The following is a 17,877-nucleotide window of genomic DNA, read 5'->3' on the forward strand; positions in this document are numbered from 1 at the left end:
CTCTGGCAGCGGGTGGAGGAAGCTGGAGCTGGAGTGGCATGGAGGGCGGAGAAGGTGGGTCACATGCACCTTGAGGTGGGGAGGAAGGCCTGGGGAGGTGCAGAGCCCCCGGCGGGTCCAGTGGACATGAGCAGCTCACACCCGGTATCTGAGGACAGTGGATGCACACTGCAGGGGGGGGGGGGGGGGCTGCCATGCAGAAGGATGGTTGGGTAGTTCTGGAATAGTCTTTCCCCTCAAAGTAGACTTAAACCCAGATCTCTTAAGAACACTGATAGTTACTATGGAGGAAGCAGTTCTTTTTTGATCCTACTGTGGTGGATACAAAGATGAATAAGACTGTCTGTCCCAGAAGCTTGATACTTGTTAGGGGGAGTATGCCAGTTTAAAAGGGGAGAAGGGCGGGGGAGGGAAGCTAGCAAGGTTCTATGTCAGGCACTCCCCTGCCCCCATATTCCATTCACGCCACATGGATGCCATCTGAGGTGGGGGTGGCAGCCACCTTTTGCAGAGCGTGGAGCATTCTTAGAGGGGGGAAGCCGTCAGCTCGGCATCACAGGGCTAGTGAATGCTAGAGTGGGATTCAGGCCTTTTCAGCCTGCCGGATGTGTTCTCTCTCCTAATCCTGTTACCTCCCTGTTGTGTCTGGAGGGTCAAGTGGACCAGTTTGGAGCCTCTCAGAGAAAGCCTCAGACTTGCGGGCTGCAGGTCTGTCTCACGAAGCTCAGCCGTGTCTGACGGTTGGGCAGCACCAGTGTACTTTGCGTCCCAGAGGCAGGTGTTGGTCCCGCTCCTCCAGTGATGACATGCTTGCAAAGGACGCACATGTGCAGTCATCCTTCGACCATTCTGAGTGTGCAGTGGAAACTGTTCAGGCCTCCTTTGATCAGCTTTCCTCAGCAGAACCTAACTCTTCTGCAGGGTAGGCTGGGGCTCTCTTTATGGAGCGAGGGTTTAATATCCAGTGTTAGTATAAAAGAGTTCAGATGGAGAAAACCGACGTTAACTATTTATGTTTAACTTTTGTAAGGCGAGATGCAGTGTCAGTTAATGACCCGTGCAGCACCTGAAATCGAGTACAGAACTCTGAGTTTCTCATGTTCTAGTTAGAGCTGTCCTGTGGACAGAGGAGCCTGGCAGGCTGCAGTCCACAAGGTCGCCCAGAGGCGGACACAACTAAAGTGACTTAGCATGCTTTGTGTAGAGTTGTCTACTTTGCAACTTCAGCTCCACCAAAGGGGCGCCTGTCAGTGTGTTGATGTGATTGCATTTACACAGTGCACGTAATCTAGGCTTTTTCAGCCCCTAATATTCTAGTGCAGAATCATGGGCTGTAGCGGTCACTTAATTATGCAAATGCTTATAAAACTATATAATACCAAAAGCAATAAGAGATTACCTTCACTAGAGTTCCTTTGGGTTTTAGTTGCAAAGTGTGGTTGAGCAGCTCTGGTTTCCCTTTGAGTATGTAGTTTCTTTGCAAGTAAATTGGACTTTGGGTTAGAGTGTACCATGAGCCATGTAAATAGTACCCAGAGCACACAATAAGACACATTTTCTTCCTCCTTCTGATCAGAAGTAATGGGAATCACGCAGTGTGTACTTTAGTTGAGTCGTCCTTAGTGTTAAGTGTGGCGTGAGCATCTCCGTGGCAGTGTTCTTGGCTGTGTTAGGTGCTTCCCGAAAGGATGCATCTCCCTTTATCTGAGGAGGCCGGCAGCTCTGTGGCTGTGCTTCAGCCATGATTGATTTGAGGCCTTTATGACTTAGGGCTTATTGGGTTTTTATTAATTTTTCTATCAATCCTCTATTCCAGTTCCTTTAGCCCTAGTGTTTATAACTCGTTAAGAATAAGGAAATAACATGAGTCGCTCTTTGAAGTGTTTAGAGCATATTCACATTTTTGGCTACGTTCTGTTGCTCCTGCCTTTAAAATTCACCATTAGTTTTAAAATTTGCAACAAATTACGACCTGTTTTGAACGTTTGCATTTTTCATTAACTTTACATTTATTTGCTGCTGTGGCTTCACGTTGTGTTTTTCTTTGTCACACTGTTTGCTTGTATGTTTTGTTTTTCCATATCCATGAGCAGTGGTCACACAGTGTAACAGTGCTAATAATGTATTTGTAAGAACTCTGAACTTCCATGGAGACTTAAAAAGAAAACAAACCTGACATCATTTTCAAATGATCCATGAAGAAAGAAAGGATCCATGTCTTTTTGGAAGGAGAATTTTATTTTATTGTTTAAATTTTTTTATTTTATTTTTTCACGATGAGCATTCCCATTCATAAAAATATGGAACGCTTCATGAGTTTGCATGTCATCCTTGTGCAGGGGCCATGCTAATCTTCTCTGTATCGTTCCAATTTTAGTATATGTGCTGCCGAAGTGAGCACTGGAAGGAGAATTTTAATGAGAAAGCTTATGTTGTAAATTCTGCCAAAATTGGCTTAAAATATTTTGGTTGTCCACACTGTAGCTAACTAGAAATAGAATTGTCTTAATTCCTTTATCTGTTTCCTACTGTCTTTTCAAAGGATGATGAACAGGATTGCTCGTAGTCTCGAGATGACCCAGTCTTGGGGCACACAGCATCCAAGACTGATATAATTTGTGTCCATCTATGCTAGAATTTTATTTGTAAGGCATTTTGGAGACTTCTCCCGAGTATTAGGATTCATTCTATTTTTATATAATTCAAAATATTTTATATTGTTGTGTTGCATCATGTAACCTTTATATGAAAAACCGTAAACATATTTAGATGACTTCTTTTTGTAAAAATCCTGTATTTTCAAAGCCAGCTCTTTCTGAAACTGTCCTGGGCTATATTTTGCTACAGCAGACGTGCACCTTTGTAAGTTTGTATGGAGATGTAATAATTTACTTTGTTTAGAGAGGTAAGACAGGATGCTTTAAAGCAAATTTTAGTCTTAACAGGAAAGGAGTAAAGTCTCCTAAGAAAAAGTGTGATTCAGAATCTGTTGAGTCAGTATCGTGGTGGATCTGTAAACCGCCACTTGTTAGGAGTCCACAGTCATGTGAGTGGAGAAGGCGAGTGTGCCTTCGGAGGCTGCATCCTTTTCTGGTTGGAGCAGGAGACACTGCAGGGAATGGGCCATGCGCCGCCCACCTTTGGGAGGGAGAGGCCCCGCAGGTGCAGAGGCTGGAGGCAGGGAGGCTTCCTTGAGAAACTGAGTCAGAATGAGTCCTATGGCCAGTGGGAGTAGCTTGGCAGAAGAGCCAGGCCCCTGGGGTGACTGGGGAGGCTGGGGAGGGCAGGGGAGGGGGGCTGGAGCTGTACTGGGGAGCCTTGGAAGGCTTTGAAGTGGGGGGTGACCTAACCAGTATGCTTTGGGAAGGCCCGTGTGTGTGTGTGTGTGTGTGTGTGTGTGTGTGTGCAGCAGGATGGAGGTGAGGGTGCTCCAGAGCGGGAGGGGCGTTGGAACACAGGAGAGGGCCGTTGAGGTGACCGGTGGGGGGCGGTGTGGGTCTGCTGGGGGCTGGCGGGTGGTTTAGGTGCAGCGCCCTCCTAGGCGGAGGCTGTCCTGGCAGAAAGGTGGGGATCAGGCTCACATTCCTCTTCTCTCCTTCTCTGCCTTATGTGATGATCTTAGTTCAACCAACATTGGGAACAGAAAAGCTCCATTCCAGAGTTAGAGAGGACGGGATTTAAGTCTGTCCTGGGATCTGTACATTCATTTAGCCAGAAGCCTCACATCTTTTGGATTAACATAGGAGTTTTTAGTTCTTGATCAGATTGCTTTCTTGGTGAGAGGAAATTTAATATAGCTGCTGTTTTGCTTGAAAAGAAATCTTATCTTTAAAGAAATTTAATATTCAAAAGAACAGGAATATTTAAAATGATGAAGTGAGATATTGGTATGGTTTCTCTGGTTTCTGAGTTGATACGGAGTTAGAAGCTGTTGCATTATTTAGTAGCACATCCTTGCCAATATTTAAAGAGCTGTTAGCGAGTGTTCTGGGCCCCACCATTCAAAGCATCATTAAAGCTTGCTCTGAACTCGTGAAGATAAAGGTCTTGTTTGCAAAAGCCAAATAGTTGGCTTGTAATGTGCAGCACAGCTCTCGTTATAAAATAATAATAGGTTTGAAGTTAAGAAAGTGGAAGATAATTGATTTTTTTAAAAGGCCGAAACAAACTTTCTTGTGCTAATGTTATGATTGGAAAATTTGAAACGAAAAAGCCTCCTCTAATATTATCCACATGAAATACATGTACTGTATTACATTTAGAAAATAACTTGGCTCATATACTGGCAATGATGGTGGCTGGCTTTCAACTGTAGAGCCTAACATTGCCTTCTTAGCATTTTTTGTAGTGAGAGAGTTGAATAGTGCTTAGCCAGCATGCTTTTGGGGCCACATCCGGGCATTGGCAATGACACACTTCCATGCACCTTATCTTTCAGACATTACAAGAAGCGGTGCCAGGGGCGCATGCGGAAGCACGTGGGGGACTTGTGCCTGCAGGCCGGGATGCTGCAGGACTCCCTGGTCCACTACCACGTGGCGGTGGAGCTGCTCCGCTCGGTGAATGACTTCCTGTGGCTTGGAGGTGAGAGGACCTGGGTGAAGACGACCACATACGCCGTGGTAGCAACTGATATGTGGAAAAAGAGAAAGCCTTGGAAAAATGGCTCTAAAAACACAGGGTGAGGGCGGGAAAGCTGTCCGCTGAGCTGGCTGTAGTGGGGAATCTTCGGGGTGACGGCCTCACCCTTTCCCACTCGCACCTGCATTTCCATCCTGCTGAATCCAGGATGGAGGCTCTCCCTAAGATGCACCGAACTTTCTTGTTGCTTTGTTTTTTTTTTTTGCTTTCTATTTATTTATTTTTTAAAGCTTCCTTGGTGGCTCAGTGATAAAGAGTCCTCCTGCCAGTTTAGGAGATGCAGGAGACATGGGTTTGATCCCTGGGTCGGGAAGATCCCCTGGAGAAGGAAGTGGCAACCCACTCCAGTCTTCTTGCCTGGAGAATCCACGGACAGAGGAGTCTGGTGGGCTACAGTCCATTAGGTTGCAAAGAGTCAGACACGACTGAGCGACTAAACAACAATTTTTTAAAGCACATCTTGCCCTCTGCTTAGAATGCCACTCCCCACGTTAGTCACCTCTTAGATTCATTCTTCAAAACCTCATCCATAGGTCAGCTGATGAATGGATGAACAAAATGCGGTGCATGCATATAGTGGAACACTGTTCAGACATAAACAGCAGTGAGATAGTGATACCACCACCACAAGGACAAACCCTGATAACATCATGTCAAGTAAAAGGAGCCATACACAAAAGGCCGCCTAGCGTATGACTCTGATGATCTGAAACGTCTGCACAGGCAGACCTGAGGCTGAGAGCAGATGACTGGTTGTCTGGGCTGGGAGATGGGGATGCGGGGGGAGGGGGAGATGGAGATGGGGAGGGTCTGCTGATGGGAGAGGGCTTTCTCTGCCGGAGGTGGGAAGGTTCTGGGATTATACAGTGTCAAGGGTTGCACAGCAGTGAACGCACAAAACTGCTGAATCGTATACTTTTGACTGGGTGAATTACATCTCAACTAAAAAAACTTAAAAAAAAGCTGCTTCAAAGGACAGTCTCTTCTGACCCCTCCACGCAGTGGGTGCAGTGGGTCTTGTACAGAATCCCGTCTGCACGGAGTTTACTTTCCATGCTGGGGCTGCCTGTTAGCCTGTTTTTGTCCTTCAGGGACTGTCTCCTGCAGGCGGGAGTGGGAGGCGTGGTCTGTGCGTGCCTATCAGCGAATGTGTTGTAGGTGTTCCGAAAATGCTTGTTAAATGAGTGCAGTGCCAGTGAGCCCTGAAATAGGGCTCTTTCCTGGAAGAGGCCAGCAGCTCAGTCAGAGGGCCCATCAGCCACTTACAGTAAATACAAGTCAGAAGGAAGCAGTGAAGTTCTTTAATACAAGATTAGCGGCGTCCCGTAGAACACACTTGGAGAGGGAAATGGCAAACCACTCCAACATTCTTGCTGGAGAATCCCATGGGCGGAGGAGCCTGGTGGGCTACATACAGTCCGTAGAATGGAACAGAGTTGGACATGACTGAGCAACAGACATAGAACACACTAAATGTAAATTTCAAAATGGACTTGAATTTTGTAATTTGGCTTCTTAAAGGAGATAGGGAAGAGAAGGAACAGATGGAAAAAAATGAGAAACTGGTAAAGGACTAAGCAGGAGGAAGACGGCGAGTCTTCCTGTCTCCTGAAGGAGAGGTCTGTACCGAATTGTTCCGGGCTGGTGGAGTAGGGTTGCCGCCTAGGCACTTGCCCCCAGAGAATGCCACTGGGCCCCTGTCCCACCTAGTGAGGAAGGCCGGTCAGGTTCCGTGAAGGTGGTGTGAGTGGGAGACCCTGGCGCGGGTGGCCTTTTCATTCTGGGTCCCTCAGAAACGTGCGGGGGGGGGGGTCTCCCAGGGACCCCCGGGACCTGTGATGTCACAACAGATCGACCACAGAAGCAGGTGTGAGAATCCAGCACACTTGTCTCCAATCAGACATTAAGGAATTTGTAAAAAATGCAAAAGTGTCACACTTCCAGCATATCATTTTTGTTCTGAAGCATAGTTATTATTCATTGAAATTTAGCATGTAACGGGCTTATTATTTTCTAAAATGTTTGAACACATAAATATTTAAATCTTCTTCCAGTTTTATTTTCAAACATGGTAAGTATCTGCAGTTGTAACCTGCACAAAAAAAGCATCCAGGAGTTCTGAGACCAAAACGTTTGAGAACCTCTGAGCTGCTGGATAAAGACGAACACTGCACAGGACTTGTGGGGCGGGTGGCCCAGCCTGAGGTTGTTGGGGTGTGACTTCCAGCAATGGAAGGTGGGCACGTCACAGCAGCCCCGCGGGGCCCCCTCTGAGGAGGAGACGGCCTGCCAGGGGTTTGCTTCAAATGGGTGGATGCTGTCAGGGTCAGTGATGCGGAGAGGTGTTCTTCTGGTCCTGCGGTATGGTCCACTGGTATGGTTTCAAGGATACTTTTGACGCGGGGCACTTTCCGCTGCGCCCACCTGCAGTGTCGTCCTCCGGCACAGAGCTTGCCGCACAATGTGAACTGGACTGACTGCTGGTGAAAGGAATGAACGGCCTGTTTGGCTTCTGCTCAGCCCCTCACTGAGACCTTGAGCATCATGAGAGCTTTCTGTGCTGCCAGCTTTGACCCAGGCCCACCAGACACGATAGGGGCTTTGGTCCTGTTTGTAACAAAACCAGCCATCTGTAGGTTTGACCTGTGTTTTGGGGGAAAGCTGGCATTTTCCACATCATCAGACTGCTCACATCATTCTTAGCATAATTTTTGGCTAACGATGGGCTGCGAACTTTATTAACTGAACCCTTTATTTAATGCCCAGCTGCTCTGGAAGGGTTGTGTTCGGCCTCTGTCATCTATCACTACCCTGGTGGAACTGGCGGTAAAACTGGAGCTCGCAGGTTCCCGGGGAGTGTGCTTCCTGCAGAAGCGGCCAACAGACATCGACCAGGTGAGCTCCGCCCCTGCCCTGGGCTGGGCCCCGCGTCCTCAAGCAGGAGCAATTTCTGCAGTCCCCTCTGAGCGAAGGCTGCCTGCTGTTTGAATAAAGAGTAGAATCTGCTGAATCAGAAACCCTGCAGTGAGGCCTTGTCTTCTGATCCTGTTAAAATACGTATTGATCTTACTAAGTCTTATCAAATGATATTAATGGATTGCAATGATGGGTTGATTTCTGGAGCAGCCGCATGAAATTTCATGGTAGACCGACTTTGAAGTTCTGTGTCTGGGTCCTTGTCATTGTTTCTGGGTATTTGGTGAAGGGAGTCCTTGATGTCAGTTTTAACAGGTAGCTGAGGGTCCAGGGGCTGTTTTTTTTTTTTTTTTTTTTGGTTGATGGAGTTCTCTGAATCAGTGAAGTTTGATTTGCTGATGTTTTGTTAGCATCTAGAGAGAGTAAAAAATCATCTTTGGAGGAGCAGACCCACAGACGCTTGTTCTGTGAACTTGACCCTTTTGACCCTTAACGAATAAATTTGCCATAAACATTCAGGATATAGTTGTGCTACCTCACAGGTCACAAAGATAGTAACAATGCAGAGGTCAAGGCTATACATAAAGCTAATAGGTGTTTTTTGATCCATGAGATTTTTATAGATTTTTTTTTAACCCTCAAAGAGAAAGCCCATGACAGTTGGTAAGTATTGGAAGGGAAATGCCTTACATTTCTTTTTCCCCTCAGTTTCACCATTTTCCCTGACACCAGCAAAGACTGCGGAGACCACCTTTATGAGTCAGTCTTTGTAGCTACTTGGTCTGAATTCTGTGTCAGACTGCTTAGATAAGCCTCTGATGGCTCTGGAAGATGTTTTATCATCCTTCAGCAGACCATTCTTAACGGGTCTAGTGGGGGCTCAGTCACTGGAGAGCAGGGTAAAGCAGGTGAAGTGATGAAATCTGAGGTCTAGAAGGCCTCTGCTCCCCACTGCCCCGTGTTCTGGTTCTGACTGGGGGTGCCTCTGGTTGGTGCTCACCACCTGTGTTTTTCCCGTGTTGTTATAACTGCGACAAGATTTCGGCATTTCAACCAGTAGCCCAGTGCTTAAATCCCCAACCCAGGGGACAGCCGACTTCTCTCCTCTGCAGAGAGTCTGCTCTCTCTCGCTGCTGCTGCTGCTAAGTTGCTTCAGTCGTGTCCAACTCTGTGCGACCCCGTAGATGGCAGCCCACCAGGCTCCTCCATCCCTGGGTTTCTCCAGGAAGAGCACTGTCTCTGGGATGCCTTTTGTTTTATCCTTTCCCTGAGATTTGGAGAGAAAATGTGGTATGACTGTGCCACTCACATGACTAGTGAGATTCTGGAGACCTTTTAGGGTAATGTTTCAGTTTCTCCTGCTGAATAAAGGCAAAAAAAAAAAATGTCTTAAACCTGAAAAGTGCTCTGTCTGCAGTAGAGAAAAGTCTTTATTTAGCCTTGCGTGGTGTGCAGCACTTGAGAACTTTTATTGTTGGAGGCAGCCCGAGGAGAAGGTCACCCAGCAAGGCTTGGATGGGAGCAGAAAAGCCACGCTGCCCTTGTTTAGATCGGAGATGGTCTCACCACCTTTCAGGCAGTAAAGGGTCCAGAGCTGTGCGCGCGTTTGATATCATGAGCGTATATGTCCGTGTTACTTCATCTTGGGTGCAGATTTCAAGATTAGTCAGTTTGTAGTGGTCGCCCCATCTCATACCAGGAGTTTACGGATCTGCTCTTTGAGATTAAGATGAGACAGTCTGATTGTTTAACGTTCTTCCTTGAATTTCTGTCTCAGGTTCCTCCTTCACCAGCAAAGCAGCGAAAATACAGATGTCCTTTAATGCCAATGTGACCTGGAGCCAGTTTAATCTCTGTGCCTCAGTTTCCCTACCTGTGAGATGGGGGAGATAACAGTTGTATTTCCCTCAGCAGGTCCTTGTGAAGGCTGAGTGAGACACACGTGGAAAGGACCTGCACAGTCCCAACCAGTCCTGGATAAATGGTGGTGGCTGTTATTGTCAATAGTGTTATTGTTGATTGTTGAGTAGTTTTAAGACTTGGTGATATGAATCCATGAATAAAGTTAAAAGACTCTAGATATCTCAGATCTGCTTTATGTACTTTTCAAGATTTCACTTGAGAAAAGGGATTTTTTCCCCCCTTAAAATTGAGTTTAGTTTCAAAATGCATTCTGTAGTCCCTCTTTTCACTTTAATTCTCCTTCCATTGATTTTTTTTTTTTTTTTTTTTTGACAAAACTTCACTTTCTTGTATTCAGAGGTTAGAGGCCACTCATTGTTTTTCTGGAGACTCGTTCATGAACCTTTAAGCCTATAATTAATGTACAAAACTTGCTTTATTAAAAAATCAATAGGACATCGTACAATCAGTCCAAAAGGAAATGCTTATTGGCTTACAAATATTCCTCCTCTTTGGACTAGCTTAAATTACTAACAGCAAGCATCATCACCCATAATCACCAAAACAGCCAGGAAGCATTTGGCACCTCCCCCCAGCCAGGCTGTGCTACTGCTTCCTTAGGTTTTACCCCATAGCAGGTATTTGAAGGTAGTTAGCAGTAACTCCTTTTTGCAGGCGAGGGACTGAGGTTTAAGCAGATGGGTCACTTGGTCTGAATCACCCCCCCTCTCAGGGGCAGACTTGGGGCTGGAGCCAGGCCGGGGTGACCACCAGTGTGCGTCCTCAGTTGCTCCTCTAATCAGCCTCCCGTTGACTGGCTTCCCAAACTGCAGCGTGTTCATAAATGACTGGCTTTAGTGATCTCAGCCTGATGAGGCCTTCAAAGCAGAGATCCTGGTGAGAACACCAGACAGAGCAGCATAGATTAACATTGTATATTTTCGCAAATGTTTTATTCTCAGCTAATGACCTAAAAAGTTAGGATTTTTTAACTCTATAAGCACGAAAAACAAAACATTGAAAGTGATTACAGTGCAAACAGTAAGTGGGCTTTGAAAATGCAAACCTACCACTTGTTTTTCTCTCGTGAGGCTTGTTGAAAGGAAAAGTTACAAAGACTGAATTGGTTTTATGTAGTCTGTAGTATGGAAGAAAGGATTAAATCACTGAGTGTTGAGGGAAAGTTAAATTTTTATTGTTTTCTCTCCTTATGATGAATATGCAAGATTTTTTTTTAATGGCTTAAGTATATTTCCTCATTTGTGAAATTTGAAGAATGTTATTTACCTTGCCTGAGTCAGATACCTTGTATTAAGCACTCAAGAGATGTTCAGTAAAAACTTGCTGTCACAATGACAGATAATTTAGAAGCATCAACTGAAATACTGATGCATATTCACTGTGTATATACTTTATATGAATGTGACTTAAAGTGACAAGGATTCAGTTACTTCTTTTTTTAGTGCAGTAGGAAGTTTTGATGAAATGAGTGCCTTCCTTTAGCTAGGGACTAGCTAAATGGTCGAAAGCTGAAGAACTTGAAGATTATTTGTATAGAACATACATTTTTTACAACTCATAATCCATATTGCTGTGTAATCATCCACTAGAACCTCTTAATTGCTAGGAATTTGACCACAGCCACTGGCCCTTAGAAAAATCACTATTGATTACTTTGAGAGAATAAGCTTATTTCTTTGGTAGTTAAAATTCCGATTTTTTTCCTGTACCCTTAAATCGGTTTTAAGTAATCAAAATGTTGATTTGACATCTGTCACTTTTCTTTTATAGAGAGAATAAAAGTAGAGCTCATAGTGTTTTAATATATAAATAAATGTTTAATTTATTTCAACAAGATTGTATGGTTTACAGTTAACCACTCCTTGGGAGTGTCTCGAATGGTAAACAATGCAGAAGATCCAGGTTCGATCCTCGGTCAGGAAGATCTCCTGGAGACAGGAATGGTGACCCACTCCAGTCTTCTTGTCTGGAGAACTCCATGGACAGAGGGTTCTGGTGGGTTATAGTCCATGGGGCCGCAGAGTCAGACGTGACTGAGTGACTTTCACTACATTCCCGCTACTCTTGGGGAGATGTTTTGCCAGACACTTGGATGACCTGCTCGTGGAGGCCTGCAGACCCGCCTTTCATGGATGCAGAGCCTGAGGATGCGCAGAGCTGCACAGCTGCCTGCTGGGAGGACAGCCTGGGTCTCAGCCTCCCCGCCTGTAAGGCGAAGAGGCGGATTCCTTCTTCTAAGATCAGTTTGCACGAGCCTGTGTCTTTTGTTTATGTTCAGGAGTGTTAACAACTTCAGATTAAATACTGAATTCTATTCCCTCCCCTGAAGCAGAATTCAGTGTGTGCTAGTAGTATATAAGCTTTGGGTTATAGGCTCTGAGTCTCCTATTTTTGAAACCCTTTTATTAATCCTTTATTATACAGAAAGCCTTCAGGCCATAGGTGGCGCTGTTGCACCTTTAAAAGGTCTTCCTTTTCCTGTTTGTGGAAGATTTAACTGACAGTTCTTTAATTTGACTTTGTTTAGTGCTTCAGGATAGCACATTGTCCACTATGTCTGGTTACCTGGAAGAATTATTCTAGTTATTTATACCTTATTTTTATTCTGTCATCTCAGTGTGAAAATTTCAGGCTTGCTGTGCAAACAATGGCGAAATTGGACTTTTCTTCCAATATTAGAAACCAGTGAGCCATGACTTTATAAAACAGAAGTGGTCCCTGGAGCACCTTAAAGCAGAAAAATGTGTTGAACTCTCTGAGTATTGAACCCTCTGCTGTGCATTAATCAGTGGGACGTGATTTGGTTGGTGTAGGAGGGAGGGTGGTTTTTTTGACTTGGGTTGAATTCACATGCTATCCCTTTAGCCATGCCAACTTGAGTCATTTCTTTCTGAGTTTCCCCCTTGTGTGTAAAATAGAGATGCTACTGCCTGCTTTGTAGAATGGTGAGAACTAGAAGTTATGTGAAGTGTTTAGCATGGTGGTTATCTCAAAAGAGCACAAATCCTTAGCTCTTGTTTGGTGTGAAGCCATCATTTTACAGTCTTTAGCAATTACGAAGGAATTAAAACAGGGAAAGCTGGTTTTATGATGAAAGATCCAATTAAGAAATGGGTAAAATATTTGAAGAGGGTCAGTAGTTCCTATACTCATAATTTTGCAGCAGCATCGGAATGAGGCCGCTATACAGTCACCCTGAACATTAAGCCGCACCATTTTTGGCTAATTAATTCATGTTGGGGCTCAGGTGGGCCCAGTAATTACACTCCTATTTTCTCCACCAGCCAACTGAGAGATGGGGCAAAAGTGTAGAGGCTGGAGGAAATGTTCTCTTTTTACCGATAAGGCCTCATTCTCCCTGCACTTCAGGGCTTCGGGGAAACGGGTGTCTTAATATTGTGTCCTGGAGCTGGAGAGGCTGCTCCGGGTCACAGCGGGCCCTCGTGAGGGGACCTGTCCCCTCTGTGCTCGGGGCTGTCACGTCATGGAGCTGAGCATCCTGGGCGCTTCCCGAGCGGGGCCAGCACCTGGGCTAGAAAGGTTTCCCGTGTCCCCCTTGTCTCCCAAACTCCCCGAGCCCACTCCTTAGCCCATTTGTGTGAGGAGGGCTGGCTGTGGGTCAGAGGTCAGGAGCGTGGAGGACGAAGCCCCTGGGGTCACAAAACAGTTGGTCACAACTGAGCACACACACACGCTTCATAGGCTCCGTTTGTGAGCACCTGAAGTGTGCTGCATACTTTCTAAGCATCTTACAGGCACTGCTTTAATCCCGTAATCCTCACAACCATCAAATGAGGTGGGTTTGATTATGATCCCAGTTTTACAGATGCGGGGATTGAGGCACAGAGAGACAGGGTAAGTGATTTGACCAAGGTCACAGAGCTGGCAAGCAGCAGAGCTGGGATTCAAACCCTGGCAGTCTGGCTCCAGACTTTGAGTTCAGCCTGTCTGTGGATCTGTACATACACCTGTCCATTGGTCAGCCTGGAAATGGCGGGAAAGGGAGAGTTACACAGGCATTCACAGCTGTGTCTCAGCCAGGGTCCATGCACCGTGACCCTCATTTTTCGTGGTCTAAGCAGCAGGTCTGTTCGAGTTTGGTTAATCTGAAACCTGTCCATCGGAGGCGGATGATGCTGATAATATAATTTCTGAGCACACTAAGGTACCCATGGAGCTCTGGCTGGACGATGTCCTGTTTCTCATTGTGATTTCTTCAGACAGTGCCAATTATTATCTCCACACCCCCTCACACACGGACATGAGATGAGAAGCTTCTGAGTAGCCCAGAGTTAGCAGAGCCCACCAATCAGAAGACTGTCATGTACCTAGAAGTGGGTTTAATGAAAGGAAAGAGATTCCAGGGAGTTCAGTTAAAGTCCAGCTGGTAGAAAGCAGTCCATTTTTTGTGGCTGAGCTTGTTCTTTGTTGTTTGAGAAGATCGGATTAGATGAATTAGTTTAAAAGGCAGAAAAGGGTCATTTCAGGTGGTACATTCACACCAGTAAGAAGTGGTAGTTGACCGCCTGGGTGAGTCATGAGATAGAAAGATTTTTACAAACTTCATAAAACAGCCTGAAAAGCTCTGCAGTCTCAGTGCAGTTAGCATGGGACCCCCTTCATCCCTGGACGCCCTTATGGGTTGAGTAATTGACGATTGTGATAATGATTCTGAGGCATCAAAAGGAAAAAGGTCTCCTATTTAAAGGATGTGGCACAGGATACTATATTTGACCAGAGTTTTCACTGAGCAGGGCGTTTTTAGCACATCTGGAAATCCCGAGCTCCCCGAGGTTCCCCGCAGCCAGTACCCTCTTGGTGCGGACTTGGTGGCGTTGTCGGGGGCCGTGATGAAGTTGCTCCCCTGGCTCCCCGTCCGTCCGCCCCACAGCCTTTCTCATCCCCACCTGCCTTGTAGGGCTGCCCTGACAGTCACACGTGATGGCTATCAGGCGTTGTGTTCGGTGTATAGTGTTAATGATGGAAAGCACCTGTTTCTTATAATGGTGGCTTCTGGATTGCAGTGATTTTTAGTCTACATTTAAAAATAAAGATTGCAGTACACAAAGTTGCTCTTAAGTAGCATCCTGGGAGCTGTTCTCTGTGTGGACAGTTGAATACATGTGCTATTTCAATACAACTGTGTTATTGGGACGCAGCTTTGTGAATCTTGTTAATGTGTTTAAAAACTATCAGAGCTGATGATCAGCAGAATTCTTGGATCCAAATGCCTCTTACGGTGTGATTTGCCATCATGAGAAATTGCACTCTACGGAGAAGGCTAACTGGGTCTCATTGATATTTGGATGATTCAGCAGATGATCGAGGCTTTCAAAGCCTTCTTGATAATTAATGAAGTTAACAGTTTTGTGTTGTAGACTGACTACAGAGCTACCTTCTAGAAATTGAAAATCCTCAACTTGTGAAGTGTCCAGTAATTCAGTGTGTGTGTGTGAGTGCGTGTGTGTGTGTGTGTGTGTGTGAGTGTGATTTCAGGAAAGGAAAAATAAGTTCCATGTAGCCATCTGATACCTTTCTCCTTCAGACCAAGGTGTGGGCATTTATTTACACAAATAAATTGGTAGTTCACTTTCACTTCTGTCATTTGGCACATTTGTGGGAATAAGAAATTGTCATGCTTGTTTCAGAGGAGTCGGGGAGTATGAGCTTAGACAGTGGGGCGGGAAGCAGACAGGGAGGCACATTGTGGTTTGTGCAGGGTATGAGAACCATTAGCTTTCCTTTTTTTCCTTCTAAAGCATAAAGGCATTGAATTGTAACATACAGTTACTCAGAATTGTTTTTCTGATCAGACAGAAGTGTCTCAGATTTTTCAAGGCTATGTGAATTATGAAATGTGATTTAGTAGTTATCTTTAAAAGTGGTTTTGTTTTTCAGATAAAAGATCATAATCTGTTCTTTCTTCCAGGGGCCCAAGAAGTTCTCATTGACCCAGGTACATGATCTATGTGCTTAGTTTCTCTTGGTTATTTTTTTTAAGTGCTTGTTTCATGGTGGTGTGAATGAATGGTTAAAGTTTCTGGATTGTGATCTTTGGAACGTGCTGATTTAAGTAACTTTAAATCAGAACAGTTACAAACGTGATTGCTGTTTGTTCCTTGTTTGATGGGGCACCCTATTGATTTATGTTGTCTGTCCAAGAGGGGAGGTCCTTCCTCCAGCATGGTTAAGTGAATGATTTGCAGTGTGCCTTTAAAATTCTCTGAATGCACTGAGCATGCCTGTCCAGTTAATTTTGAAGTCATGATTCTGCTCTGATTCTGTGGCTTACGCTCCTCTCAATGTGAATTTGAACTCTCTGCTGCATTTCGTGTGTGTGCTAACAGGGAAAGACATTGTGCATTTTTTTTTTTTTGCAGAGGTGGGTTTTCCTTTCCCATCTTAATGTCTTCTTTAATTAATATAGCAAAAATCTCTTTTATTGCAGTGTGTAAGTATTTCAAAATGAGATCTATTATTTTCTGGCTTAATTGGAAACAATGACAGAGTCATTAAAAAAAAGAAAAAGAAAACCCTCCCATCCTTTGAAGGATAGAAATCAGGTGGTCATGCTTACATGTGCTTTGTGACCAACACACCTTCTTTCATCTCATTGTATATCTTGCTTCTGAGATGAAACTGCTTCAGGTTTGTAGATTTTTGTTTTAACGTTTGTGTTGCATTCTTCCTCTAGGCTGATGTTCCTGATGGAGTTTGTGGAAGTGTTTCTCTTCCTATGTGTAGGAAGGGAAGCAGATGCTTTGTGGTGTTTTCAGGAGACCCGAGTTGCTGATGAGAAAGCAGCTGAGGTTGGGCTTTGTAGCTGGACACTCCTGCACCTCCTGGCTGAAACCGATGAACAATGAAATCAGTGTTAGATGTTTTGGTGTTCGACCAGTAGACGTTATCAAGGCCACACTGGCTGATTTCGCCTGACGGGAAGTCCTGGATTCACTTGCAGGGGAACTGGGTGCTTTACTAAGTAGAAGGAGCTTAGAGATGTCAGAAAAATCAGTCACACGTTGAGATTAAAGGAAGAATGTAATATGTTTTACTTCTGCAACTTTCCAAGATAAGGTGGTATTGAGATGAAAGTGAGTCTTGAGTAAGTGAGAGAGTGGTGGGGGTGTTTCTGTGGGTGCTGTTGTTCAGGCGCATGTCAGGATCCCGTGGGAGAGCTTGAAGCTGGCCCGAGAGCCGGGGTCTGGTGTCCCAGGGCGCCCTCCGTCATGGTTCTAGGCGAGAAGGACGCAGCCTGGGCCTCTCCTCCCCAGGGAGAGCGAGGGGAGGTTGAGATTCTGTACCCACCCCCGAGTCCTTTCATGCCCCGGGCCACACCAGTTCACCAGGCGCCTTCTAGCCTGTGCTCGCAGGGCCTTTGTCCAGGGCTGGCCGCGTCCTCTCTTCACTCGCCAGCGTCTCCTGTCTCAGACGTTAGGCTCGTCTCCTCTGCCCTCGGAACCCGTGTTGGTGGGAAGCCTGCTGGTGGGGAGCCGTGCGCTCCACCTCTGCCTCTCGACGACTGGTGTCCTCTCGTTTGGCTCCATAGAAAACCCAGCCTGGAGCTAGATCACTGCCTTTTAATCTTTGAACTTTCAGGGAATGAGTTACGTGAAGCAGACTGTCTCAGGTTTTTGCTGCCCTCTTTCTGCACAGCATCTCAGGCTGGAAGGAGGGGTTGGACAGCCCCTGGCTGCTGGCTCCGGTGCATGTTTGGTGGGGCGCAGCAAGAGCGAACCTGGCTTCTCCTCCAGCCATTTCTCACAGCTCAGCTTCCGAGCCCTTATCGGCATTTGCAGCAGAATGCTTCGTGGTGTCACACTGTTATTTCTTGTCATTTCTGAGTGTTTTGTGAACATTCAGCCCCCGTTTCCAGTGATGTGATTTTTTGTCCAATTCAGTTTACTCAAATTTGCTTTTCCCATTTTCATGTTGACGGGAGTTTCTTCTTCCTGTAATAAAAGTGAGCAGTTTGCACTTAGAATGTCAAAGAACTGGTCCAAGGGGCTTTTTTACTCTTAACAGTTTTAATGCAGTTCACCCACTAAAATATACAGAGGTTCCAGTGGATGCCCAGAGTGCTGTTACCATCAGTCTTGGACGTTTTCATCACCCCAGTCACCCCCGTTTTCCCTGACCTCCCCCGCCCCAGGCAGCAATTCTTCTGTCTCTCTGGATTTGGCTGGTCTAGACATTTCGAATAAATGGAATCCTACAACTTGTATTCTTTTGTGACTAACTTCTTTAGCTTAACATAATGTCCTCAATGTCCATGTTGTAGCATGGGTCAGTACTTCATATTTTGTTTTTGCTGAATGATATTTCACCTTATGGACAGACTTTTTACTTACCCGTTCATCAGCTGATGGACATTTGGGTTGTTTCTACTTTTTGGCT

At 45.5% G+C, this 17,877-nt stretch overlaps 1 protein-coding gene and 1 non-coding gene across 6 annotated transcripts in view; one reads left to right on the plus strand and one right to left on the minus strand.

Moving 5' to 3' along the window:
- The window catches only part of TRAPPC9 (trafficking protein particle complex subunit 9), a 393,547-nt gene that overhangs the window by 11,520 nt on the left and 364,150 nt on the right, over window positions 1-17,877 (plus strand). For 4 of the 5 annotated variants that reach the window (XM_070476949.1, XM_070476946.1, XM_070476947.1 and 1 more), the window contains 3 exons: window positions 4,439-4,584; window positions 7,408-7,536; window positions 15,410-15,436. In XM_070476949.1, the coding sequence (XP_070333050.1) occupies window positions 4,439-4,584; window positions 7,408-7,536; window positions 15,410-15,436 (302 nt within the window). The remainder of the gene's footprint in view (window positions 1-4,438; window positions 4,585-7,407; window positions 7,537-15,409; window positions 15,437-17,877) is intronic. The other variant, XM_070476948.1, reaches the window with a different exon arrangement.
- LOC139038540 (U6 spliceosomal RNA) lies at window positions 2,295-2,401 on the minus strand. The gene has a single exon (XR_011491581.1). It is a non-coding gene; the product is annotated as a U6 spliceosomal RNA (small nuclear RNA).

Source organism: Odocoileus virginianus, chromosome 15 (genome assembly GCF_023699985.2).
Source record: "Odocoileus virginianus isolate 20LAN1187 ecotype Illinois chromosome 15, Ovbor_1.2, whole genome shotgun sequence".
Classification (NCBI taxonomy): Eukaryota; Metazoa; Chordata; class Mammalia; order Artiodactyla; family Cervidae; genus Odocoileus; species Odocoileus virginianus.